Source organism: Ptychodera flava, chromosome 13 (assembly GCF_041260155.1).
Source record: "Ptychodera flava strain L36383 chromosome 13, AS_Pfla_20210202, whole genome shotgun sequence".
Lineage (NCBI taxonomy): Eukaryota > Metazoa > Hemichordata > Enteropneusta > Ptychoderidae > Ptychodera > Ptychodera flava.
In genome coordinates this window covers 11211284-11238553 of record NC_091940.1, presented here as the reverse complement: position 1 = coordinate 11238553, position 27270 = coordinate 11211284, and the positions used below count along the sequence as shown (strand labels likewise).

The 27270-nt window shown below is 36.1% G+C and overlaps 2 protein-coding genes across 2 annotated transcripts in view; both read right to left on the bottom strand.

The window, feature by feature from the left end:
* Positions 1-10909, bottom strand: part of LOC139147403 (uncharacterized) — a 68780-nt gene extending 57871 nt beyond the window's left edge. Inside the window, exons 1-8 of the mRNA XM_070718496.1 lie at positions 10756-10909; positions 9871-9929; positions 9488-9574; positions 8854-8970; positions 8327-8446; positions 6652-6757; positions 5702-5826; positions 3549-3720 (exon numbers count right to left, since the gene is read on the bottom strand). Of these exons, the coding sequence (XP_070574597.1) occupies positions 3549-3720; positions 5702-5826; positions 6652-6757; positions 8327-8446; positions 8854-8970; positions 9488-9574; positions 9871-9929; positions 10756-10816 (847 nt within the window). The 5' untranslated portion in view covers positions 10817-10909. The remainder of the gene's footprint in view (positions 1-3548; positions 3721-5701; positions 5827-6651; positions 6758-8326; positions 8447-8853; positions 8971-9487; positions 9575-9870; positions 9930-10755) is intronic.
* Positions 10910-14513: 3604 nt separating this feature from the next.
* LOC139148672 (fibroblast growth factor receptor 3-like) lies at positions 14514-26954 on the bottom strand. The gene is made up of 5 exons (XM_070720162.1): positions 26882-26954; positions 25198-25238; positions 17902-17998; positions 16864-16975; positions 14514-16298 (listed from the first exon to the last, which is right to left on the bottom strand). The coding sequence occupies exons 1-5, from the start codon at positions 26929-26931 to the stop codon at positions 16230-16232; spliced, it is 369 nt and encodes a 122-aa protein (XP_070576263.1). The 5' UTR covers positions 26932-26954; the 3' UTR covers positions 14514-16229.
* Positions 26955-27270: the final 316 nt, after the last annotated feature.

Here is a 27270-nt window from a genome sequence, read left to right as displayed (position 1 = left end):
GAGTACAGTTTGTTGCGTATGGATCTTCGAATAAATTTTACGATGATAGTAGCCGGTTTATTTTGACACCTGTGGCCGCAGCGACTTTCACTACAATGTTGTCAGTGTCTTCATCATTTGACTCTGAATTTTCAGATATCTCCAAGTTGTTCCTTCTAGAATATTGTTGCATTTCGTTAAGTTCATTCGTTGTCTTCGCAAGTTGAGCTTTCAGGATGTTTTCACGTTTGAGGGTCTGTATCTGTCTTGTAAATTCATCAAAAGAACTACTGACATACGTAACAGACGTTTGTAGGTCCTGCAGCTGTTTTTCAAAGCCATTGAGATCGTCTATTTTTGTGGTGAGAGTTAGAAGCGTAGATTGTATTTGGTCAAGCTTGGCTTTTTCAATGGTGTCACTCGATCCATTGTCATCGGCGTCAGCCATCTTGGTCTGACTGGCATCTCAAGTTGGAAATCGAATACGTTTACACTTCTTACACAAGTGTAAATCACCTTGACACAGACTTCCACCAAACTGACCACAGTCTTGACACTTCATACTCGTAAACTATCGGTGATTGGCTTGCTGAAGTTGTTTGAGAGACACTAAAGAAGAGCAGATGACAGGAGCGATGTACATGCACGTCTTCACACTGTTACGTCCTACATGCACTTTATATACAGAGTAAATATGATTCCACTGCTCTTAAGATGTAAATATTACTCGGGTGTCTATCCTTCATTTTATTTGAGCGTGTGAATTGACACTTTTCTCAATGATACTTATCGGTCTGACATTAAATTACGCATGCAACCATAATAAGCTTAGTCTTAGATTTATTGTTTTTTGATGAAATGGTTTGTGTAAATCGCTTGAATTTACAAAATACTGGATTTAAAAAAGTGCATTGCTGCCCCAGACGTTCAAGTAGCATGCATCAGCAACAACCGCAAGGTTTCATGAAATGTCATAGTGTCGCATATGCATTGCTCTCACTGGTCAGTATCTTTACTCTGCCAAGTACGACAAACAAGAATTTATGAAAATGGTTTCGGTCACATGAGCAACGTATCATTTGATATTTGACATGCTAGATCTTTACTACATCACTTGTTCCGGAATATCTATAGCTGCAAAGCTGCCTCCGTAAACACCGAAGTGGATACTTCTCGTCCCCATTGTTAAAATCCCAGTCAAAATATCACAGTCTTTTTGCCCGATGTTGCTGATGAGCGCTTGCAGAGTTGTAATAATTAATCAGAATATTTGATAACGATCAAGCCACAATGTCAATTCTGAAAACATGCAATTATGCATGTGCAAGTCTGCGCCCACTGTTTAAAATGAATCTTGCGCTCAGTTTGGCTCCCTCCAGAACGCTGTTGAAAATTTAGATCACATCTTCTATATTATAAGCCAAACGGGAAAATGTTCTTGGAAAAATATTGCATGAACTCAATGCGTCAGTTCAGAGTTATGGCATATAGAAGAAATTCAAAGTTTGTTTAAACTTGATAGACATACTTTAACAAGTCATTGACAATGACATAATCCCCACTTGTAATAGGAGTATTATGTGGAAATGTGGTCATTAAGAAGTATTACTGGAGTGTATATGTTGAGATCTATGGGCACATAGGTCTATGTTGTTGTTCCCAATTTCAAACACATGAGGCATGTCTAAGTTATGGTTCTAAATCGGGAAAAAAGATCAGACCTCTAGCTGTATTGGCCAGCCGTGAAATACATATGCGCATAATAAATGAGGTACAAGATGTGACATCTTAAGGTCTAATATCCTATCAAAATTGGAGAGTATAGAACTTGTGGTTACTGAGTTATGCATATATATGTATAATCAAGGTCAAAGGTCATCGAGGTCACGTGACATGTTGGAAAAAAATGATATTAGTAATTAACCCCTATATGCCAAAAATCAGACCTCTAGCTCTATTCACTTGCCCAGAATTAGATGTGTGCATAATTAATGCGGTAAAGCGTGTGTTGTCATAAGGTCTCCCATCCTACTAAATATAAAGGACATAGCACTTGTGGTTTCTTATTTATTGACATGAACGTATATTTTAGGTAAATGGTCATCGAGTTCACATGACATTTTGTCAAAAAAACTTCTATCCTATAGTTATCCCTATATACCAAAAATTAGACATCCAGCTCTCTTGGCTTGCTCAGAATTAGATATGCGCATAATTAATGAGGTACAGTATGTGGTGTCATAAGGTCTCCCAACATACCAACTACGAAGGGTGTACCACTTGTGGTTACTGAGTAATGGACAAATATGTATATTTCAGGTCAAAGGTCACCAAGGTCACGTGACTTTTTGTCAAAAAAAAATTGTATTGCAAGTTATCCCTATATACCAAAATTCAGACCTCTAGCTCTATTGGCTAGCTCAAACTTAGATATGTGCATAATTAATGAGGTACAACATGTGGCTTCATAAGGTGTCTCATCATACCATACATGAAGGGCGTAGCACTTGTGGTTACTGAGTAATGGACAAATATGTATATTTCAGGTCAAAGGTCACCAAGGTCACGTGACTTTTTGTCAAAAAAAATTGTATTGCAAAGTTATCCCTATATACCAAAAATCAGACCTCTAGCTCTATTGGCTCGCTCAAAATTAGATATGTGCATAATTAATGAGGTACAACATGTGGCTTCATAAGGTGTCTCATCATACCATACATGAAGGGTGTAGCACTTGTGGTTACTGAGTAATGGACAAATATGTATATTTCAGGTCAAAGGTCACCAAGGTCACGTGACTTTTGTCAAAAAAAAATTGTATTGCAAAGTTATCCCTATATACCAAAATTCAGACCTCTAGCTCTATTGGCTCGCTCAAATTAGATATGCGCATAATTAATGAGGTACAATATGTGGCGTCATAAGGTCTCCCATCATACCACATGTGAAGGGTGTACCACATGTGGTTACTGAGTTATGGACAAATATGTATATTTGAGGTCAAAGGTCACCAAGTTCACGTGATATGTTGTCAAAATATCTGAGATATCTGCGTGAACTGATGGACGAACGGATGGACGAACGGACGGACATGACCTAATCTATAAGCCCCCTGGACTTCATCCGTGGGGACTAAAAACTGTGTCACTGCATCCTTTTTGCGATATGACTACGATGAGAAACTAAATTTTATTTTTCTTGGCCTTATACATGGGAGTCTATGGAGAAGTGACTTATACATGGGAGTCTATGGAGATGTAAACTAAAAAGTCCTCTAACAAGGCCAAATTTGATCGCATTGTGAAACAAATCGACCTGCATCTGTATGGGGTAGGGTACCGTACTATCCTTGTGCAAAGTTTGAAAGAAATTGACCAGGGCATGTCTGAGATATCTGCGTGAACGGACAGACGGACGCACGGATGCACGCACGCACGGACATGACCAAACCTATAAGTCCCCCCGGACGGTGTTCGTAGGGACTAAATATACACTTCGATATCTATATTCAAGTCAAATTATTTAGTGACATATGGTGTCTAAATTCAGTTAAAGTCACACCAGCCTACCTTGAGCGACAAATTCTGCCTTCATTATGTAAAATCCTATGTCATAAGATTGACGAGTGGCAGATATCTGCCAGACGACGGGGGCGCTGGTTGGAAACTCTTCAATGATAAATTCCCCAATTGAATAAGACTCAAGTGACGGGTCCTGGGAAAAGTTCCTTGGAAAAGTCTCCTGAAGTAGAAAGAGCAATGGATATATTTAAACGATAGTAAACATATACCCTGCTGAAGCATCATTGTACAAAACGTGCATGATACCATGTACTTTACATCTAATTTGAGAAAACGGTGGATAACGACAGTTTTGTTACTCCGAGTCACTAATTATGGAACAATAGAATCTCACACCCCGAAGGACCTGGGATCAGATTTCTCATACAAGTTGGGGATATTTTGTCTCACACTCGCCGAGACAAAATATCTTAAACGAGTGTGAGAAATCTGATCCCAGGTCCTTGGTGCGTGAGAATCTTTTTGTTACATGACCAAAAAATGCCTTAAATGCACACTTGAAATATTGAATGTTTAACTGTATCAGCGACTATCCTACACTTCGTGGCCATCTAGTATTCCATGTCACTAGCGCAAACTCCATGGCAAGTCCACTGCCGATACTTCTGCTACAGACGAGATGACCAACAAAAAATTGCTATATGTTCCAAGTGGCCCATGTTCACCAGTTATTCGGAAAATTCGGCCGTCTTTTTGTGAATCTGTCGCCAATGACGTACAACATGGTCTAAAATCTTGACAACGCTGTCGTCTGCCCCCATACTCTGGCCTGGCTTACTTTGTAGTTCAGGTCCGTGAGTTACTCATCGTGCCATTGGATGATATTTTGCACGTTGAACGAAAGGCTGTTCATGATCCAATAAGTGCTCGTATAATATATACTGCAGAGTGTGGGACGGTTTCTGAGAGTGTGGGATCGATTTTTCCCACAATGTCGATCCCACACTCCAAGCGGCCAGGAATGTGAGAATATATTTTCAAAATCCATTCTAATATTTTTCAATGCGATCAGTATGTACCTTTCCTATTGTGTAATGTATAAAGAACGGTATGAAGTCGCGCAATAAAGTAATTACTTGAATAAATAAATAAGTAAATAAATAAATAAATAAATAAATAAATAAATAATTAAATTAATTAATTAATTAATAAATAGTGTCGTTGATTCAGAAAATCAAACATGCTGGCTGGACAATACATATTGGTAACTATCATTTTAGAATTTTATGCAGTTTCTAAAGCTCTGAAGCCCCTTCTTAAATGTCATAGAGTATCTCTTCTCTCTCTCTTTATATATATATATATATATATATATATATATATATATATATATATATATATATATATATATATATGTATATATATATTTATATATATGTGTGTGTCTGTGTGTCTGTGTTTTGTGTCTGTGTGTCTGTGTGTGTTTTGTGTCTGTCTGCCGATGTCTGGTTCTGTCTCGTCTGTCTGTCTGTCTGTCTGTCTGTATTAGTTTGCGTGTTATATTTTATGTATGTACATTGAGCAACAAAAGTGGATAGTGAAAATAAAATGTAAGACAAGAAAATTTGCCCTGTACGCGAATAAATTCTAGCATTCATATTCAACTGAACATTGGAACGTTTTTTATTCAATTTCGACCCCATTGCATCCACTGTAATGCATATTTATATTGTGAAATATCACTGCTGAAAAAGTTAAATTTTAAATATTCGCATTTTGCAATGTACCTTTTGTTAGCAAAACATGGCACATTATAACTGCATGCATTAACGACATGTAAGACAACTTTTCATGACATTAATGAGGTAATATCATAATTTCAGTTCAATTACATTAAATTTTCATTGTTCTCATTTTTGGTCTTGGAACTATAGATTCAGTAAACTATTTTCACCGCTATCCCTACATGAGTCGACTTTGCAACTGCTTTTCCATTGCTAGTATTTCACCAGTAAGTAACAAAGAGTACTGTACTATTTCCTATTGATTATTTTCTCATATACGATGACATATACTTTTTACCCCGCAGACTTTATTGTTTATTCAAACAATTCGGTGTAAATTATCGAGCGGAGGGTGGGGACTCCGATTGGCAAGAAGAAGTCATATTTCGCTTTCGCTAACTGCCTCTTGGTACGTACCCTGTCTACATAGGCGATAGCTTTCGGCGCTGGAATGATAGGTCCTCCAACTTGGTCAAATTTCAAAACATAATCAGAAGCGGCTTTTCCACGGTCCGATATCTTAATGATTATGTGTATGGTACCTGGATAATACGAGGAATGTGTGTGTTAACAACTGAACACGGATCAAACAACATGACAATGTGTACAACAGCGGCTAAAAATAATCTAAGCAATGTCAAAGCGAACGTAACTGCAAAAGACACGGTTAGTATGCTATTTGTCAAAATTAATAGGTTTGAACTAAGGGGAAAAGTTCTCCTAGAAATTATGGGAATCAAGAGCTGAAACACAGTCAACCCATAAAACGTTATGGAACGATTGAGGTTCAATTAAATAGAATATGACAACAAAAGTTGATGTAGCTTACTATTAAATTTGCCAGGATTATTTTAAGGGCTTGTGACTCTACCTTTGATGATCTTTTCAATGTTTTATTTGAATGTCAACTGTACGAACAATATTCTCACTACTTCCCCCTTCATGTTGATTGCAAGTTCTTGTTCTACTCCCTAAAAATGTTAAGATACACGTTGTTGAGCTTGTGAACCAAGCCATTTCTGTACATGTTTAGAGTACGCGGTTATTATTGACAAGGTAATTCCGGTCAGGACTAGAATTCAAATGTAAACAACAACAACAACGATGCATTTTACTCCTATAAACGCCTTGTTGAAAAAATACGTACTTGGTGTTTCAACATGATTTGGGGGAGTAGAACAAGAAATTGCAAATGATATACAACTCAGAAAATAGTGGAAAACTCACAGAAAGTTATAGGTACTGTCGAATTAAAGTTCATAAAGTCTTGTTATCGTTGTAATTAAGATATATTTCCGTCATAATTAACAGGGATTTCATGCTTAAATAATAAGCTAGCTAAACTTAATTTTAAAATACCTACGTACATCTCGCATTGTCTGTATTTGCTTCTACGAGCATATTTCGAAATCGGAAACGGGACCCGCGTTGCCTTTCTTCGCCCAACAAGATATCTAATATCATGTATCCGTTCTACAAAGAAAATAGGAAAGTCACAGACCAATGTCGATCATGAAGATGAATATTCTTCCGTATTTTTACTATTCGGATGGTTTTGGAAGATAGATTGAATTAATACATACATATCGTAATCTAAACGCTTAATATCATGGATTTGACTTTTTAGTAGGACTGGTATTTATTGACAATTTGGCACGGCCGGGGAAACTGAATCACAGCAATCTATTATTATGGTTGAACAAATTTATTTCTCTTGAAGGAAACGTTTTGCTACAAAGAATTTTGCATTCCAATCATTGCGACTGCTTACACTTATCGACCATATATGAACTGAAAATGCTCACGTGTTTCAGTATATATTGCAGTTGTCTGAGAATTTAAACTTATGCTGCATGTTTGCGACTTCATTAAAAATGTTACGATCGACATCATGAACAATATTCACCAAAGATTAATTCCAAGGTCATTAAGTATATTAAGATGTTATTAGCTGAAATAAAAATGCTAAGTTTCTTTGCCTGATGTCATCATAACACTACTTTATATTTGGTCAAGTCCTTCAAGCTATATATGCCAAACTGTGAAAGGTCATTAGATATACCAATTATAAATTAGCTGACATGAAAATGCAAAATATCTTTAACTTATACAACATAATTGCTTCACTAATGGCATTAAAGTTTCGTAAACTTTTTGTAAGGTCCTTCTGGTCTTTTATCCCTAATTGGCAAAGTTAGTTCAGTATGCAAATTGCAAGATTTGTCAACTTTGGTCATGTCAATCCAGATATATCCTCAATGAGGAAAGTTAGCTGAATATACAAATTCTTTATGAGTTTACCTAAAACTGCTAAAACAGTTTTCATGATAGTTATGTATGTGTATCTCAAATATACATTGAAAGTCTGGTCAACTTTGAAGATGCCAATCCAGGTATATATATACCGAATTAGGAAAGTTCATTAAATATGCACATTAAGAATTGGCTGAAGGAAAAATGCTTAATGACTTTCGATAATGTTGTATCATAGCATCTCCAATGTACATGTCAAGTTTCATCAATTTTGATTGCGTCATTTCAGATATATGCCCCTTATAAGGTAAGTTCATCAAATATGCAAATTAGCAATTAACTTTTATGTCACACCTTAATGTCAATTGTGGCGGATAAATCCTCCAATTCTGTGCGGCCGTACTCATTGTATGTCTGTGTTTTCTAAAATATTTAATAATGCAAATGAACATGAAATCTGCAAGCCACACCCATCAAAACTAATCAGTTCTTGCCATTTTCAAACAGAATCAGCAATGGATGCAGTCTAGAATTATGTGACTCCATTCAGATATGCAGTGACTGACATGATACATGTCACAAAATGTTCCCGTAGATTTCTTGCTTTGTAAATTGAAGTTTGAGAGTCCCACTTTGGCTGTTATGTTTCAAATTTGAGTCTCATCTGATAAGTCGTTCTTGAGATATCGGGCACATAGACGGACAGACAGATAGACACAGAGACAGACATCGCTGCGACATTAGCTCACTGGTGTGAACACGTGAGCTAAAATCAAAACGTCCACTTACAAGGCTTGTCGGAAGGCCTGTGTAAACTGGGGTTTCGCATGTTGAATTGTAAAATGGTGGCCAGTCGATCTCGTCCTCAAGGATAATTGTTAGCGTGACATCGTGTTCCTGCGCAGTGTCCTATATTTGAGATAAAATGAAACGCAAGTGAAGTCATGTGATCAAAATATGTTACACTTCTCTTTTTCCAAATGACTGAACAACGTGAAACCACATTCAATATTCCGAATGTAGCGGTTAGCCGACGGCAAGCCACGTCAACACCACGGCCACTTACGTCCACTGCCAGTCACTCCACGAGAACACAGGGTAGCGTGAATTACATTCATTATGGATTTCCTGATAGTTCCACTGTAAGCTTTTAAAATTCATCTACCAATCCATCGTCCAGCCATTCATTCATTTATTCTTCCACCCATCCATCCATGCATCCATCCATCCATTCTATCCATCCATTTATCCATCAAATGCATGCATGCATCCATCTAATCATCCAACGATGCATGTATGCTGTCGTTGAAACTTACAAAATTCCAAGGACTTGAGATGAATGAAATGATCAACATGTACTGGATTTCAAGGTTACGGTCTAAGAATCCGTTTGTGACAAGAATGCCATCGGGCAACATTTTGAACCTGTGGTCCTACAAGAAAGAAGAACGCAGCGTGAGCCTTTCGTTCGATGCATGCCTCAAAGATTTTCTCTGACGGAGTTACTGGAATTCTTCATAAAAGCTCCAGACAAAGTGACTAAAATATTTTATTTGCACAGACTACACATTGTTGATTCTTTTGCTGTAGTTCCTTTCTATCTCTGTCGTGTCATGTGTATGTTCCTTCCATTAACAACCACACTACCATGATATGGCGGACCCATTGCAGCTAACATGTACCAATACTGCGGTATTGTGTATTTCATTTGATGGATAATTAATGATCTTTAGATACATCTTTTCATTCTAATAAACAATCTTGTCGCGTTGGTTGTAAAAAATGTCGGTCTTTTTAAGACCATCGTAAAGGTATACTTTTCACTGCGATGGAGTGTTGCAAAAATTTGTTCGTCTGAACGTATAACTCAGAAAGTTAGAACAGCTTACAACGTTTGGCTACTCATTCATCCTTGACCCTGTCAAGAAACTTTCGCGCTTCAAGACATACCTCATTTCCAGACAGAATACTGAAGGAGATTGCGTTGTTTCCGAAAGTGTCTTGAAAATTAAACACTTCCTTTCCAGGCTTCGAGCTCTGAAATCAGACGGAAAGAATATCTATAGCCTATTTCGTTAACTTTCCATTGCATATCCTTCTTTCGTTTGAGAGTACGTCAAACTAAAGCGTGACAAAACTTTTGTGATTTCCGGGTTCAATTAAGTACACCTAAAGTAGAGTCAGTGCTTGAAACATCACTATTGCCCGCTTATCCACCCGTTAATTCACCGGGTCACGCACATTACACGTGTTCACTGTATATCAACCTCAAACTGTCGCGTAAGAATCTTGAATAACATGGATATAAACAAGCCAAAGAGTGTGTTACTTACCTCGGAAATGTTAACAGTGAAGCTAAGATCAGCAACATTTCCAAGCGGAAGTGAAAAGGCTTTCACATAGAAGAGAAAAATAAAAATCTTATTAAATGATAGACTAACCGAACAAAAAACCCAAAACAAATACACGAGTAAACATACATAAATAACAAATAAAAAATGATGAATAAATAAAGTATGAATACAATTCTTTAGCGGTGAATATAGATGCTTTAACTTTGATACGTGAGAAATAGTCATTTTTGGAACTATTAGGATTTGATACATACCTAGGTATGAGCAGATAAGTCAGTGTGTTTCGGCAATTGAATAAGGTAAGAGCAGGCCGGTCAACAATGATTTAGAATAGAGAAGTCAATTTAGCGGACAGATCTTCGACGAACATATTATATGTGTTGTACACAGAAATCACGTGATCGCAAACAATAGTATTCCACAGACACAGTTTGCAATCGTAGGTTTCGGCCATTGAAAGCTACTTGCTTTGCGTGTAAACTAGTCGATCACTGACCCCTTTTCTCTCACTTGACGTTGAAACTTCACCCTTGTTAGTATTAACACATAGTGTACGGTGCACGCCAAGCTACCGAGAAATCTCCACGACTGCAAGAAGACTGCTCTTAGTGACACTATGAAGATCGTTGAACTCGTTTCCTGGCTCCCCGAAGATTTACCCTTGGCTTGCACTATAATTGATTAAAGTACTTTTTGACGACATATTCCTGCAATAGTATCTAGCACAACATCGCTTTGTAGTGTGTCCTAGACGCCATAGGAAATTGTCGTACTCAAAACCTTTGGTGACTTCGTAAAGCAACACACTGTAACAGTCCCATTGATGACTTTGCTCAGCAATGTGGCCCTAGTCTACGTACTTACCCATGTAGAACATTCCGAAAAGACAGCACAAAAATGCCTGTACTTGAAATAAATGCAGCATGGAACCTCTGTAAACGCGTGTGTATACTTGCTTTCAAATGAAGGAAGCAAATCCAAGACGACAGACACTAAATGCCGTAATTACGAGTATATCCAGGGGTGTGGTGAAAAGGAGTGGGAAATACCCGTGGTACTTTTGTATTTGTCTGAAGAATCTTGAATGGGTCTATAGAACGATTGTGATTCAGAATCACTGAGTGGTTTTCAATAGAGGACAGCCGTCACATTTACATTAGCATGACCTATGACTCAGTTTACAACCTTGCGTAAAAGTTGCCTAGGTAGTTAAATATAACCTTTTACCTTTCTTTCGATAAAGTAAATCGGTATGTATGTATGTATGTATGTATGTATGTATGTATGTATGTATGTATGTATGTATGTATGTATGTATGTATGTATGTATGTATGTTTTCATACATTCAAGTAGGTAGGTAGGTAGGTAGGTAGGTAGGTAGGTAGGTAGGTAGGTAGGTAGGTAGGTAGGTAGGTGGCGAGGTAGGTAAGCAGGTGTGGACTCAAACCGGATTTGGGTCATTTCTAATTATTTTTAAAAGGTCTAATTACAGGTAGAACTGTGTTTACTTTTAAAAACATGTAAATGATTTTTTGTATGAATGGCATTTTTGTCTGCTTCTTTTAGGCTGTGTCTTTTCTTTTAGTCAAGCCGAATGTTGTTCACTTTTAATTTTTTGTCATAGTGTTTTTCCGGTGTTTTAATGATTGTATAGTGTACGTAGTATTGTTCATTTTGTACTTTTTTGTAAAATCATTGCATTTTTGTATGAAGCGTTACGCATGTACATAAAAATGAGAATGTAAGAGTGGCGTTTTTTCCAAGTCGTTGCAAACATATTTCTGTCATGTCTTTCTATTTATCTCCTTGGACGCTTTAAATAATAACTTACTATGTACTATTATTAAATAAAGTTTTTTTGTCTTTAAATTAGTATTTTTTGTTTTTTATTTCTTTAATTCCACTAAGGTTTATTTCAATCGGGAAAGACAGACAGTTTGTCTGCACCTATGAACAAACTAGCTTTTTCAATATTATTCATACGCGTGTAAGAATTTATTTACAAATGATTGACAGTTTATTTTTATACTCCGACGATAAATATTTGTGAAACATTTTGCGCGTCGTAGTTACAGCAAAAAAGAAATTTTAAAATTGTGCAATTGTTATCGGGTAAATCATTATTAAGAGAGGGCAAGGTAGCATCTGTACGCAGCTATTTCAGTGGAAGTGAGGCAGACAGCAAAAAGTGACAACACTTGTACATAAAAGGACAAGCCAAATCTAATAAGGCTGTTTTAAAAAGCAAAATTTCATAAGGGTTACGCTAGTATTGCTCCTATAATTATCGTCGGACCCGACCATTTAAGGAGGTACGCTACCATTCCAAAAAATGTTGGACATTCTTGAAGTTGACTTTTCTGAAGTAATCTTTATGTGTACATTGCAAAGATATGAAAAAAATATGGGGTACCCATGCATAATTTTTGACAAAAAATATGCCAAAATTGACAGAAAACCACTAAATCTCCAATTTTGCGAAATTTGCACTTACCAGCAGAATCTGTATTTTATCGCAAACGATTAACTGATCCCAGTGTACATACCACATTTTTGCATTGCCAGGACAGCTGAATTAGGACAATCAACTAAAATTTGTGATGTCTTGTCTTAAAAATTAAATATTAGACCCTAAATTTATCATTTAATTGTAAAATTAGTCTTTTTAAAAAATATAAACTTCATATAAATGCACAAAATAATTTTCAAAATATTAAAATTAAAGCCATATCTATCAAACAGACAGTGTTCTCTGATTTAGAAGCAAAAAAAGTTGGGGTCACCACGCAAATTTTCTTACTAAATAGCAAAAAGTGACGAAAAAGGGTGAATTTTGTTAGACCTGAGATTTGACCCTCTAGCTTACTGATATTATGTCAGAGCTACAATTGTTATTATTCCCTACTGATCTTTCAAAATAAAAATAAATGTCGATTTTTCAGTGCAAAAATATAATTTCGTTTGTTTTGATTCATAAAAACTTCTGAAAGAAATATTATAAGGTCAATAGCATGTTTTTTTTGCCATTTTGTCTTGTTATTCACGCTCACCAGGTTAGGTAGTCTAAAAGGAACATGTACATCTTCTGAACAAAAGAGGGCGCTTTCCTATATAGAATGGTAGCGTACCACCTTAATTCTAACGCTAAAGTTTCGCATTATCTAAATGCTCTAAATGCTCTGTGTTTTTAGCTCACGTGTGTAAACACGTGGGCTAATGTCATAGTGATGTCTGTCTATCTGTCCGCCGTGTGTGTGTGTGTGTGTGTTTGTGTGTGTGTGTGTGTGTCTGTCTGTCTGTTTACACGATAGCTCAACAAAGCCTGAACGGATTCAAGTCAGATTTGGTATACAGGTACCATAGCTACCATATGCTACTTGCAAGAATGATTAGATGTTGGTTAGTGTGGCTTGCATATTAATGGAGTTATGCAATATCGTTTTTTACCGTACAATGGTTTCCCTATGGAGACGGCAATGACAGTATAGACATATATCAAGAAATACTACACAAAATTTCATGAAACTTTTCACAGATGACAATCTAAGAACATTATGATGATACTGTGAGTGTCATGTCAATTATTTTCTCATTTGCATCTTTAATGAACTTTTGTTATTAGTGAGATAACTCTGAAATTCCTGCACCAAACTTGATGATACTTGCAACAAATGTTGATCTGATATATATCGAATTATACTTAGAAGCATTGCCAGTGTCAAGTTAATAAATAGCTCATTTGCATATTTTATGAAGGTTTGTAATTAGTCATATAACTCCGATATAACTTCACCAAATGTGATGAAATTTGCTGCAGATACTGATACGACAGATATCTAACTGTAGTGTAAAGCATTTAGTGGTGTGAAATTAATTAAGGGTTCATTTGCATATTTAATGAACTTTGTAATTAGGTATATAACTCTGAAATTACAGCACCAAAGTAAGTGAAATTGGGTACAGATATTGTTTTGATAAATATCGAATTGTACTGAATTGCATTTGGCAGTGTCAAGTTAACAAATAGGTCATTTGCATATTTTATGAAGTTTTGTAATTAGTGATATAACTCCAAAATAACTGCACCAAATGTGATGAAATCTGCTGAAGATACTGATCCGACAGATATCTGTTTGTGTTGAGAAGCATTTATTTATGTAAAGGTAATTGAGGGTTCATTTGCATATTTAATGACCTTTGTAATCAGTGATATTACTCCAAAATTACACCGTTAAATTTGATGAAACTTGCTACATATGTTGATCTGATAAATATCCAATTGTACTGAGAAGCATTGAGCAGTGTCAAGTTAATAATTAGCTCATTTGCATATTTCATGAAGTCTTATAATTAGTCATATAACTCCAAAATAACTGCATCAGATGTGATGAAAACTGCTGCACATACTGATACGACAGATATCAACTGTATTGTAAAGCATTTAGTAGTGTAAAGTTAATCAAGGGTTCATTTGCATATTTAATAAACTTTGTAATTAGGTATATAACTCTGAATTTTGGCACCAAAATTTTGTGAAACGTGCTACAGATATTGATTTGATAAATATTTAATTGTGCTATGAATCATTGAACAGTGTCAAGTTAATTTAGGGTTTATTTGCATATTTTATGAACTTTGTAATTAGTGACATTACTCAAAAATTACAGCATTAAATTAAATAAAACGTGCTACAAATGTTGATCTGATGGATATCTAATTGTCCCATAAAGCATTAAGCAGTGTCGAGTTAATGAACAGCTCATTTGCATATTAAATAAAGTTTTGTAATTAGTGATTAAACTCTGAGAGTACTGTGCGAAGTTGAAAAAACCTGCTACATATAGTGATAACATATATCTCATTGTTCTGTGAAGCGCACTACTATTAATGAACCTGTTGTAAAACACGTGAGCATATTCAGTTCATATCTGGTTCTATAACATAACACATTGATACAACAAAGGCAGTCGTAGAGTTTTAATCAAGCTAGTAATTTAAGAAGAATAATTCAACAATTTATTGTGGTAGCTTGTTTTAACATTGAACAAATATTCACAAATTCCGCTAAAGAGAGTACTAAGCATATTTTTTAAAAATTGTGAAAAAACTACTCGCAGTAAAATATAAATTCAAAGACATAAGTCTACCACTGTATCTCAGCAGCTCTATTCCAATGTAAATGTAACATCCATATTATGTATAATACTATGCATTTGTCTCGGTCCGTATACCAAGCTGCTGTCTCTTGATTAACAAATGAGGAAATAATCTTTGTTTTACTCTATTTGCCCTTTAGCAAATTTACAACAATCAATATACAAGTAACCACAACAAGATGCTTAAAGTAAGCTAGTTTATACAGATGTACATGTAGTTGTGCAAAATTTGAACGAACGAATTAACTGCCCGTTTATCGGGTGCTCTGATTTATGGGCAGCGTTGTTAATAAACCATCGTTAATTAATGCAGTTTTTAAAAATATACCAGACCTCAGCATTTTAGTAGTACATTGTAATTTGGCTAGCATGTAACAGAAACACTTATATTGTGATAATATGTCAAAGTCATGAATCTTCTGCCCTTATTGTCATCAATATCATCAGTTAAGACATAAGTACATTGGATCAATTCTGGACACAATTAGGGATGAACCTTTCATAGATAAACTTAAATACCTGTTTTCTGAGCCTGTTAGGCAGTTTGCAAAATTTATTGAAAAGCATTTTATAGACGAAGAGAAGTTTTGTATATGTAATGCCTTTACGTTCATCTCGTGCTCACTCTCACTCATTTGTATATTTTTTATGCTTTTTTGACACCTTCAACTGTTTGTACTGTATAAAGGTTAATTGAGTGGTGACTTATAAGCCTATTGGGCTAGGCAACTCATTGAGTTGCAAGTCACAATAATAAACAATTACTACTACTCTGCCCATATGTGGATTATCAAACGAAGGGATATAGAGACCACCTGAGATGTCCAGGCAAATGAAAGACATCTTGATTCATCTGGAATTTATGTTAATATGGTATTTCTTTGTATCTAGACAATATTATTGAAAACCACTATACAAGGAATTTCCCAACACAGTCAAAACTAGCAATATATAAAAAGAATTGTCTTTTTGCAATCAATCCGATTTCAAATTAATAGTAAACATGAGAACATCGTATTCTGCGCATCATAAATGTATATATGAATGAATGTATTGCTAACGAGCCGTGTGAGCGGACGATGCATACAAAGGTACTTTCAACTTCCAAACTATCGGAGATTGGCTAAGCTAGACCAATATCTTCAAGTCGAACATTCTGCTGAATCAGGTCATTCATTCATTCATTCAAGGTCAAGGTTCATATCAGGTCTATCTTTGTCTCTCTCTTTGAAGGCTTCTGTGAAGAATCTCTGCGAAGGTTGAACGTAATTGCAGTTGAGTTGATCATTTAGTGTGGGAGGGTATAATGCTGGAAAAAACATAAGAACTCAGAAAGGAGGGATGTTGCCATAGGGAGGTGCGCACATGCAGTTTCTTTTGACACACCCATTTTTGGTTCATGTAGACGTTTGGCCAAGAGAATGTTGACAAAATATGGATTTGTGACCCCTGGTTTTTAGACTAGCACAACTTTTGACCCCGAGTAGGAACTTGCAGCTAAGAGTTTTGACCCACACATTTAGCCCACATATAGAATTTGAAACAACCCTCCATCCTCAGTAAGCAGAAATTTGTGTAGAGTTTGTGCTTTTTAGTTTTAACTCTCCTGAGCACATATTTACGAGTTTCGGTGAGTGAGCATCACTCCCTCAACCAACCCTAAAATGTAAACTTAATATGAAGAAACCCAAATGAAGATAAAGTCCCAATAACTTTAAATCATATATAATCTCTATTCAAATGAACTGGCAGTTGATATAATCATTTTACTGGAGAACAACTTAAATCAAAGTAATGTGAATTTACTCAACGTACTTGATAACTGTTGGATGGCATTATTAACATAGAATCTAAGTCAGCCATGAGTTGGTCTGGTGTTGGGCGCTCGTACCTGTCTTCATGCCAACAATGCTGCATAATCCGGTATCTACCAAAGATATGATAAAGCAGTCTACGGTGACTAACAGGGACTCTTACTTTATCTAGGCACTCCATACGCCATGCAAGAATGCTAACATCATAATTCGTGCAAGTTATCTATCGCTTTAAACGGATAACTAAAGTATGAAAGAAATCTTACTTCATTGGCATCGGCTTGCTAACTTTAGCCGTGTAGCCCACATTATCGATGAAATTCCATGTGAAACTTCAAATTTAAAGCGCAGGCATGGTAAAAGCAAGTCAACACAGTTCTGCCTATTTTATCATGAATACTCTTCAAATGTATTTCCATATTTGATTTTGGAAAAAAACTTAAAACTTTCTCTCTTGCATTGTGTCTGGCTCATTGTACTTTTCAGGAGAATCCAAAGCACTTTTAATATGCAGGTGAGCAGACGAAAATATAAAAACGTGGTACATATAAACTTCTTTTGTTTCGGACAACGGGGAACAAGACTGCTTGTATGCGCGATACTTCCTTTCTGGTGATAATAATTCTTCTTTAGAGCAACCACAATCAAAATAAAAGACGGTAACCTCCAATACGGCCATATGAAAGAGTACCCTGAGTGTCTTCTATTTTGGTCTCATATTCTGATCGATTTTATTTTGATTTAACTGCCGTTATATTGGTAGTTATGTGCAAGACAAGTTTGTTGAGTGACATGCACCACTTCAGCATGACGATCGATGTTTCATATCACACAAAGTAGGAGAACTCATTATTTTCCTGTGTATCGCAAGTTCTAAGTGTAAAAATTTTCATATTTGTGAAAAATTAGCGAAACAATGTAAACTCAGGTTATGAAGAAGAAATTTTAAATCATGATAAGGACCTGGCGAGTTTGAGCAAGCTTTCTGAACCTTGCTTATTCATGACTCTAACTTTGACAATTGAAATTTATCACTCACGCTATGGGTGTACATCCTTCTGGTTTAACAGGTCTTCTACCATTTCTTAGATACTCGAGTAAATTTTCAACTGGAACGTCGATCATTGGAGACCCGCCTTGTTAAAAGACCCAAATGAAGCAAAATTAGTCAATCATGAAAAAGGATTAGATTTACAAGAATGTGTTACCAAGGAAATATTTTTGGCTTTTATCTATGAAGGAAATATTTTTGGCTTTTATCTCTCTAGGAAATACATAACACATTCCTAGCTAATATATATATATATATATATATATATATATATATATATATATATATATATATATATATATATATATATATATATATATATATATTATACATATATATATATATATATATATATATATATATATATATATATATATATATATATATATATATATATATAATCTCCCAGTATTTCGAACGAGTGTGACGTCATCGAAGACGAGTGTTTCCCCCAACATAGCGAGGAGGGATACAGCTATGTTTGGGGAAACACGAGTCTTCGATGACGTCATATGAGTGAGAAATACTGAGATATTATATATTTATCACATGCATAGACCCACTTTTTTATTCGAATAAAATTCATTTTCTCGTGCGATGATTTGGACCTTTATTATGTCAGCGTGGCGAATAAAATTGTTCGGCTCCAGCTGATTCCGTTCACATGCGGATGCACGTTCCTCTCGATGCGTCCCATTAGTCTCTCGCTCTCGGATTTTCCGTGTAAAACTTGAATGGACATAGCCGTTATCATCGAGGACAAGGGAAAAGAGGATGATATAGTATCTTTATATGCATTATTTCGTTTGAAGGGAAAGTGATTATGTAAAAAATGCATCGAAATTTAACCTTGGCAAGCTGTTTATTGCGGCGCTTATACGTTGTTTATACTGTAGGAACGAACAGACTGTGCAATGCTGCAGTCGTCATTTTTACTGCTAAAAGTCGTGCCAGTTCCTGACTTCGGTCATAATAAAAGAATAAAACCACCATTGAACTGTATCACATCGTTCTTGTTGGTCATTTATGCAACCATACTGCACCTAGGAAAATTAAATTGCTCGAAACTGGCAAGGGCTGGAGAAGTACGATGCCGTATTAACCCTTAGCAGCCCAATGGTTAAGCATGGGAAATATGTATGCCCAAAACACCTACTTACTGATAAAATTTTGACATGATACCTGTGGGGTTATGAGGTATCATCAAGTTGGTCTTGTCCCAAGCAGTCAAAATATATATTTGAAAGACCAAAAAATATGCTAATTACATGCAGATTATATGCAAATTATCCAATATGGCCGCCATAAAAACCCAATTTTTGAGAAAAATACCATTATTTCACTATTATCTCGAATCAATTCTTCATCAAATTTGCTTGGTGATGAAATATGTGCACTTCAATGGATTACCAGAAAAAAATTCCATTAGAAAATAGTGAAAAATGAAAAAGTTACAGTTGATTTAACAATCGCGTGATAACCTGTATGCATACAACTGCTAGGCAAGGCAGGTCAACTGAAGAACGATTTTGATTGGTCATAATTTGTTTCATGTTCCATGTTGTCCTTTTTGAATTTTTATATAGTTCTGAACAAATACCAATATTCTTACCAATAATTATTCTCATTTTGATCATTTATATGCAAATTATATGTAAATCTTCCTTTTATATGCAAGATATGAGGACCATATATCCCAGGGACGGGGGAGACCGTACAGGGTTTCGGTTTTTGTGAAAGCAAACTTTCAAAATGGGCACTTGTGGAGTTGTCAAACTCAAACAGGTAATAAAGACTGCATACTTCTTATGTGCTGATATTTTTCCATATCTACTATGACCTCTAGGTGATCCTACATCCCGGTATTATTTGTTGGTTTGCATCATTCAATATTCAGAAATTCTCATTTCAGTAGTGGAGAAAAATGAATCGTTTTGCTTCTAGCATGAGAGACTACACATGTAGAAATGTCCAGCTTGGCTGGTGTAGTTTCAAATTGGCTGGTGTAATTTCAAATCAGTAGACTCAAACCACCAACAATATCAGGATGTAAGGTCACAAGTGGATCATATGTGTTACCTACAATGACTGAAGACTTCAAAAATCCCCGGCCCAAGCATGTCAGCTAACAATCTTGCAAACATATCAATACACACAGTCACTATATGTATGAGTGAAACCAAACCTTTTTATTTCACCATACAAGTATAATGTGTGTACATCACACTTGAATGAATTCTGAACAAATTCTGAACACAGGAAATAAAGCTTTACAACACTTCCTTGTAATCCTTCCTTCCTTGTTCCCTTAGGATATGATAGTCTCTAACTAAAAATTGCAAGCGACAAACATAGCCGTGACAACACATTGGAATTTATTTTTCCGCATAGATAACATTTTAGTTGATAATGAACACATACATTTTCTAACTCTATCTTGTTCCAGTTTTAGCATGAAATATTTCAGAAGAGTAAATGGCAGTGCTTACAATGACCTGAACTCTGGTCACATACTGTGGCAATGCTAGTTTTGTCAATGCTTTCATGTACAAATATGGTACATGATTGTATCTTTGCAACCAGATAAAAACAGTACTGATCCAATCTTATATTGATAATACAAATGTAAATTCTTATTCACAATTGAAAGTGAACACTGAAACAGAATGATGTAAATGATAACAAATGCAAATGAGAACATAAGGGTAAATAAAAGCACATACATCAGTCCCTTGCTAAAGATTCAGAAAACTGTAACTTTTACATCCACATTTCTATCTCAAGTTCAGACACTTGTCAGAAAGAATGGACAAAGCCATATTGCAGACATTGCTCATGTTGCTCAGTTTGCTACACTACAAATGAATTACCCTAGACTAATATATACATGTAACCTTGAACTGATGAAACTGATGACTGGCAGTAAATTGGAATTTCAAAAAAACAAAATTTCAAAAGTCTACTTGAGTCTCGTCACATTCTGCAAATCAACCATGACCTTACACCAGATAAATTGTACAATGAAGTTTGAACTTACATGAAAATATATTTCATTCCATGACTTCTCATTTGTAAGTCACTTGAGTCACGTCACATCCTGACAGTGGAACTATGACCTTACACCCAGATGAATCTTACAATGAAGTTTGAAGTTATATGAAAATATATTTCATTCCATGACCCCTCATTTGTAAGTCAACTTGAGTCATATGTCACATCATGACAGATGAACATTGACCTTACACCAAATGAATTATACAATGAAGTTTGAAATTACATCAAAATAAATTTTGCCTTTATGATTTGTTAGTCAGCCTGGCTCAATCATGTCAATCTAACGAACTATGACCTTATACAGATGAGCAGCAGCAAAAGGTAGGGCATTACAGCAGGTGAGTTTTACAATGAAGTTTGAAACTATCAAAATATATTTGTTTCGTAAGTCAGTTTGACTTGTATCATACAATGAAGTTTGAAACTATATCAAAATGTATTTGTTACGTAAGTCAGTTTGACTTGTATCATACAATGAAGTTTGAAACTATATCAAAATATATTTGTTTCGTAAGTCAGTTTGACTTGTATCATACAATGAAGTCTGAAACTATATCAAAATATATTTTGTGATTTGTAAGTCAACTTGACTCATATCATGCAATGAAGTTTGAAACTATATCAAAATATATATAGGTATCATATCAACCACCTACAACACATCTGAACATGGACGCAAGTACAGGAAGGGCAAAATCACACTTTCAAATTTATATTGTACTTTCTGAATCACCCCCTGATCTGATTGTCTCTTATTATTGATTGAAAGACACAGTAGCTGTAACTTTTGATTTAGTCCTATATTAGAAGGCCGATAAACTTGTACCTTTCATCTGGTGTAAGGTCAGTCCAGCTTCCATCAGGTTCCCCATAACTTTGCCGGGTTTGCACATGGTGATGAGCATCTATATTTGTATACTCACAAATCTGGCTCGTCAATTCCAATGTACGAATAATAAAAAATCGATAGCATGTGTCAGGTGATGGATTCCCTGTCTGGTAAGATGCCGTAGATTGATCCCCCACAGACTTGGGTCTAAATCACCATGGCCGGAATATCCATATCTTAGATACACTCTGGAAATTTGAAAAGATTAGGAAAGAAATGATCAGAAAAGAAATAATAAAATGGATGATATCGAACACTACAACATCAAATTGATAGACAATTTTGTGTTCTATTATTATGCGAATATCTGCCCCACAGTGAATTTCTGTAATCGCCTATTGAGATTCTCGGGTCTTTTATTTCAATTTGTAAACAGTGGTACAACTTCCGGGTTTGCTGTTTATTGATCGAGGGCAGATGTAACCAGCACCAGTCTGGAATTTGCTAGTAACTAGTAAAAACTTACAAGGCGGACGACTGTTTCTCTGAAATTTGAACGAAACGACCCAAAAAAGCAATAAGCTGCCAACCTCAATACATTTTGTCAGTGACCTTCAAACCTCAATGTGATATCGCGACGGATCGCCACGTGCTCATGTTGTTTACATCACGTACGTACATGTACCTCGCCTGTGGTACGGCGGGGGGAGGAAAAGAGGATTAAAAAAAAATACCAAGCTCACTAAATACTCCAAACAGTAAAATATCCTTCAAACGGTAAATTATAATGAACAGGCCGATCACAATTCATGTACTCATCAAAGCGGAATCACTTGCTAATGCAGCAGTGAACACAAAATGGCGTCACACAAATTGACCTTTCTGTTACGCTGACCTGCGTACTGTCAGTTGAGTAACGGCTTTGAAAACTTCGCAAAATCCCACAGAAATTACAAAACGCCATAAAAGTCGCCAAAAATAATGAGATCATAATATTTTGAAACACTGTGCGTTTTTAGAATTTGACATTTCTTTTTTTTTTCAATCGCAAATGCAGTTTTTTCCAAAATGTCCGTTATGTCAGTACGTGGATCCGTCAATCTGAATTTTTTTCACGTTCAATTCAATACGCTGCGGCAATAAATCACTGAAACTCACCTTATTTTATCATCCTGCTCAAAAACCATCATCATATTCAGATTCCTCGGGTGAACGTTTGCTAGGGTAGTCGCTGCTGTCGTCAGTGTCGCTCATTTTTACAGTGATTTAGAAGAAATTCGATCTGTGCGAATTCTTTATATCACGCAGAAATCTGCGTTGGAGGTCTACACTCAAGATCGTATACATGATAACCCACGCCAACTTCGGAGAGCCTTGGCTCATATTTATTCGGAAAAAAATGACATCATTCATATGAATATTGCCTTATTAGGGTAAACCCTTGCCTTATATGGCTGAATCAGCTCATTCATCGTCAAAACGGCTATAGGAACAGCGGGAAAGCTGACCTACACGCAATATCGATCATATATGATCGATAATAGAGGGCGCTGCTACTAAAGGGTTTTTTAAGATCGTACGTATGTACGGCGCTTATCTGACAAAACGTGCTTATCTGACAAAAATAACTAATTACTGCTTGTAGCCTTACTCATTAGGGGAAAGTAATCCCTCACACAATACTTCGTCTGTTAAAACACACAAACGAAATCTTAATTGGAGCAGTCTAAAATCACAAACATCACAAAATAGCCATAAAATAGTTAAAAAATACAGTAAATTTCATTGATTGCGTAAAATCGCCGAGCACCTCAACTAATCACTGTGTATACATCGACCAACACATAGAAGCTGTCTTAGGGGGTAGAGGAGAGGGCACGAGGTCACATGAGGTCGTCCGCTCTCACGGTGGCAGGAGTATCAAAATCGCCACAATGGCAAGAAGAGTACTTGTGTTTGTTTTTCATCACCTTCCTCGATCGCTCATTTTGTCATTAAATTATACTCGATAAACATGCAAGTGGATGAGAAGAAAAGCACCTACACTGTACATGTTGCAATACGGAGTTATCTCCATGGTCTCGACTACAGTACAGCGAGCCACAGGTTATCGTAACGTTGCTTGGATAGTCGTTCGACGCGGGCGGCCGCAGGTCGCCGTTTACTTGGCGCCGTTTACCAAGTAAACGGCGACCTGCGGCCGCCCGCCACGAACGACTATCCAAGCAACGTTACGATAACCTGTGCAGCGAGCGAGCGCGAGCCCGGCCGATGGAAGAACAACCACAATACAAAAGAATAAATTACATGTCAACAATTTGAGAGTTGTTTACAGATTCGTATTAACGTTAAATTGGCAGACTCCGTGTACACAACATCGTACGAAGCGCGAAGCGACATGTACCGCGCGCATGAAGTGCGTTGGCTAAAGTGACTCCCCAGGGTATTGCTAAAAAGAGTTTTGTCAGATAAGCACATTTTGTCAGATAGGCGCCGTATTAAGATCGTACGTTCGCATATATTCTCAGCGCCTTGGACGCTATTTGAAATTGAGAGGAAAAGTGTATCACCGTTCGTCGTAATTATGAATGAAACTAAAATCATAAGCAATCACAGTAAACAAAGCGCAACAAGAAACTTTTCACATTTGCCATGTAACGTTCATTCAAACTCGCTTTTACTTGTGTCTTATGAAAACACTTCATTGTGGCCGCGGCTGCAATCGAGCTGTCGACGAAGTGGCACAAGCTACTGAAAACCGCGTTTACCGTACGTAGCCACAGTAAACATTCTCGCTTAGTATAGCCTACCGCAGAAGTTCAACAGCAATACAACACTTTGCCGATGCTAAGAATTAAACCCGTCACCTGACAGGATGATGTGCTGATTTTGATACACCATATTCTTAATATGCATTAGATTCTTGTTCGGTGATAGATTTGTCGATTTTGAGCGATGACTCGGCTGTTTACGGCTTGTGACAAGCTAGCACAGTTGTAGTAGCAAACGTAGGGTGCAGACGACAGTGAACGCTGTCGTTTTCCCCAGTTGAAAACAACATACAATCTTTCACAATCATCGCTATCAAAAGTTTTGACGTTTTCGCTATATATTACCTTTACCGCGTTTTTCAGTAAATTCCTTTCCCTCTCAATATAAGTAGAAAAAGTGCCGACCGTATCCCCTACTTTTGACGTCAGAAGTAGGGGTATACTGAGATCCTGTAAACCGTACACATATATTGTGACGTCATACTATAGGGATAACTGGGTCTATGTATGTGATTAATATATGTGTATATCTTTATATATATATATATATATATATATATATATATATATATATATATATATATATATATATATATATGTATATATACATACGAGAATTTCAACACTTACCGAGCGAACCAATTTCCCACAGTAAAATTCCGTAAGACCATCTATTAAAATTAAAAAGAAATCTAGAATAAGATCGCTGGTAACGAGAGACCATGAGACGGTAACTAGCACATCATCTTAACGGAAAAATCATGTTGTTTGTTTGATAGAAAGAGGAAAACAATATAAAGTTTTAAATAAGCCATCGCAAAACTCTTACTTGGATATTCAGGGCTTCCTGTAATAAATTGTAGAGCAGATGTGAAAACTAGCCAAGCAACTATCTGGATTTTGTGACGGGTAAACATTAATGGCTGGCAATATAGAATGTCAATCAAAAGTTGTTCAGACTGTATTTCATTAATCAGGCAGAGTGGTAGAGGGAAGTAAATTACTTCATCTCTTCAAATCTAAGTTGATTGCACTTGAAGAACATCCTGCATCTTGAAAGGGTTTGGTTCAACTTAAACTCTCCGCAGCTTTGTTGATCAGTTTTTCTCAGTTCCAATGCCATTACTCTTACCAAATTGCCCTGAACTACATTATGGGGCGTCACCATCACAGTTTTCATATCTGAAGTAAAATTCATAGTTACCCTTGATTTTTGGTGTATTTCACCGGCACTTTGTATCGTTTGTAAAATGTTGTTTCTTGCTCTCTTTTTTTCTAGAATCACAACTGACTATCTTGAGCTCACCTTATTAATGCAGCCTATACTTTTGTAATGTCACATTGGTAACGTTACAACAACAACATTACATTTAGCAAACATAGTATTGTGTTGCTGATATATAAATACTCTGTATTGCAATTTATTTTAAGGGAGAAGAAAATGTATCGAATAAATATAATATAAATAGAAAATCTACTTGTTTTATAGAATAAATATAATGAAAATAGTATGTACAGTTAAAGCTATCATCTCCTTAAACGAACAACGCCACCTTTTTGAGCTTTTCGGTAATGAATTTTATTTGATGTAAAAGCAGTTTGTGTTGTTTGACTGATTGTAACATAAAGAAATACTGATCAACTGTACACAACCTCAATCGTGCTTACAGGCTGACAAGATTTAAAATTCAGTCAAACATGTTATGGTCTATACCAAAAATTCAAGTTCAAAAATTTCAAATATACAACTCTCACCGTGCAAAGCTAAGCAAACACTCTTACACAAAGTTTGGACCCCATGCAAGCTGTTGTAATGAAATCTTAATTTGTGGCGCATTTAATAATTAATTTATAGATTTGGATAGCAGCTACATTATACTTGCATTTTGGCAATATTGATTGGTCATGGCAACACAAGTTGGAAGAGGAAACGTCCATTTGTCTAAAGGTAACAAACGACTTTTTGTATTTAGCAAAGGGGTAATTTTTGAAACTTTCCCTGTATGTACCATCGTCAGTTTGTATATTGAGTGACCTTGCGCAAGTATTCCACGTTTTGTATCATGAAAAAGTAAAAAAGAACTTCTTTGTCCCTTTAATATTGCCAGGTTCGATGTACGAGTAGCACACAGGTTTGGCATCTGTTAAATGAAACATATAGGAGTTGTGAGGATTATTTCGTCTATTTGGTCAGTTTTTGCCTCACATTGACGCTCTTACGTTACAAACTGTTACAACTCACAGGCTCTGAGACTGACATTGTACCGAGACCCCTTTCAAATATTCGTACCCTTTGATCGTTCAACTTACGTACATGTCGCTTTCCAATGTAAACGTTCCGTCGGTGAGAAACTCCGGTGGCATCCATCGTAAGGGAAATCGACATTGTTGATTTGCCTGCGAACATATATGATATGGAGAAACATAATGAACTGTATTAGTGGCAGGCCTCAGTCTCCTCATATGACCCTATTCTATGCAGCATAGTAACCTCTCCTAAGCTTTCAAAGACGTGTGTTTTCCATACTTTGACGGCTTGTGTATGATAACATTGGTCTGTTACTAGTACTTGATACAAGATTTTTTTATTATTTCACTTTCTACCCCGCTATTATAATAATAATAATAACAATAATAATAATAATAATAATAATAATAATAATAATGAAATGACCAGTAACTGTAAGTTTTGGTGATTTTTTC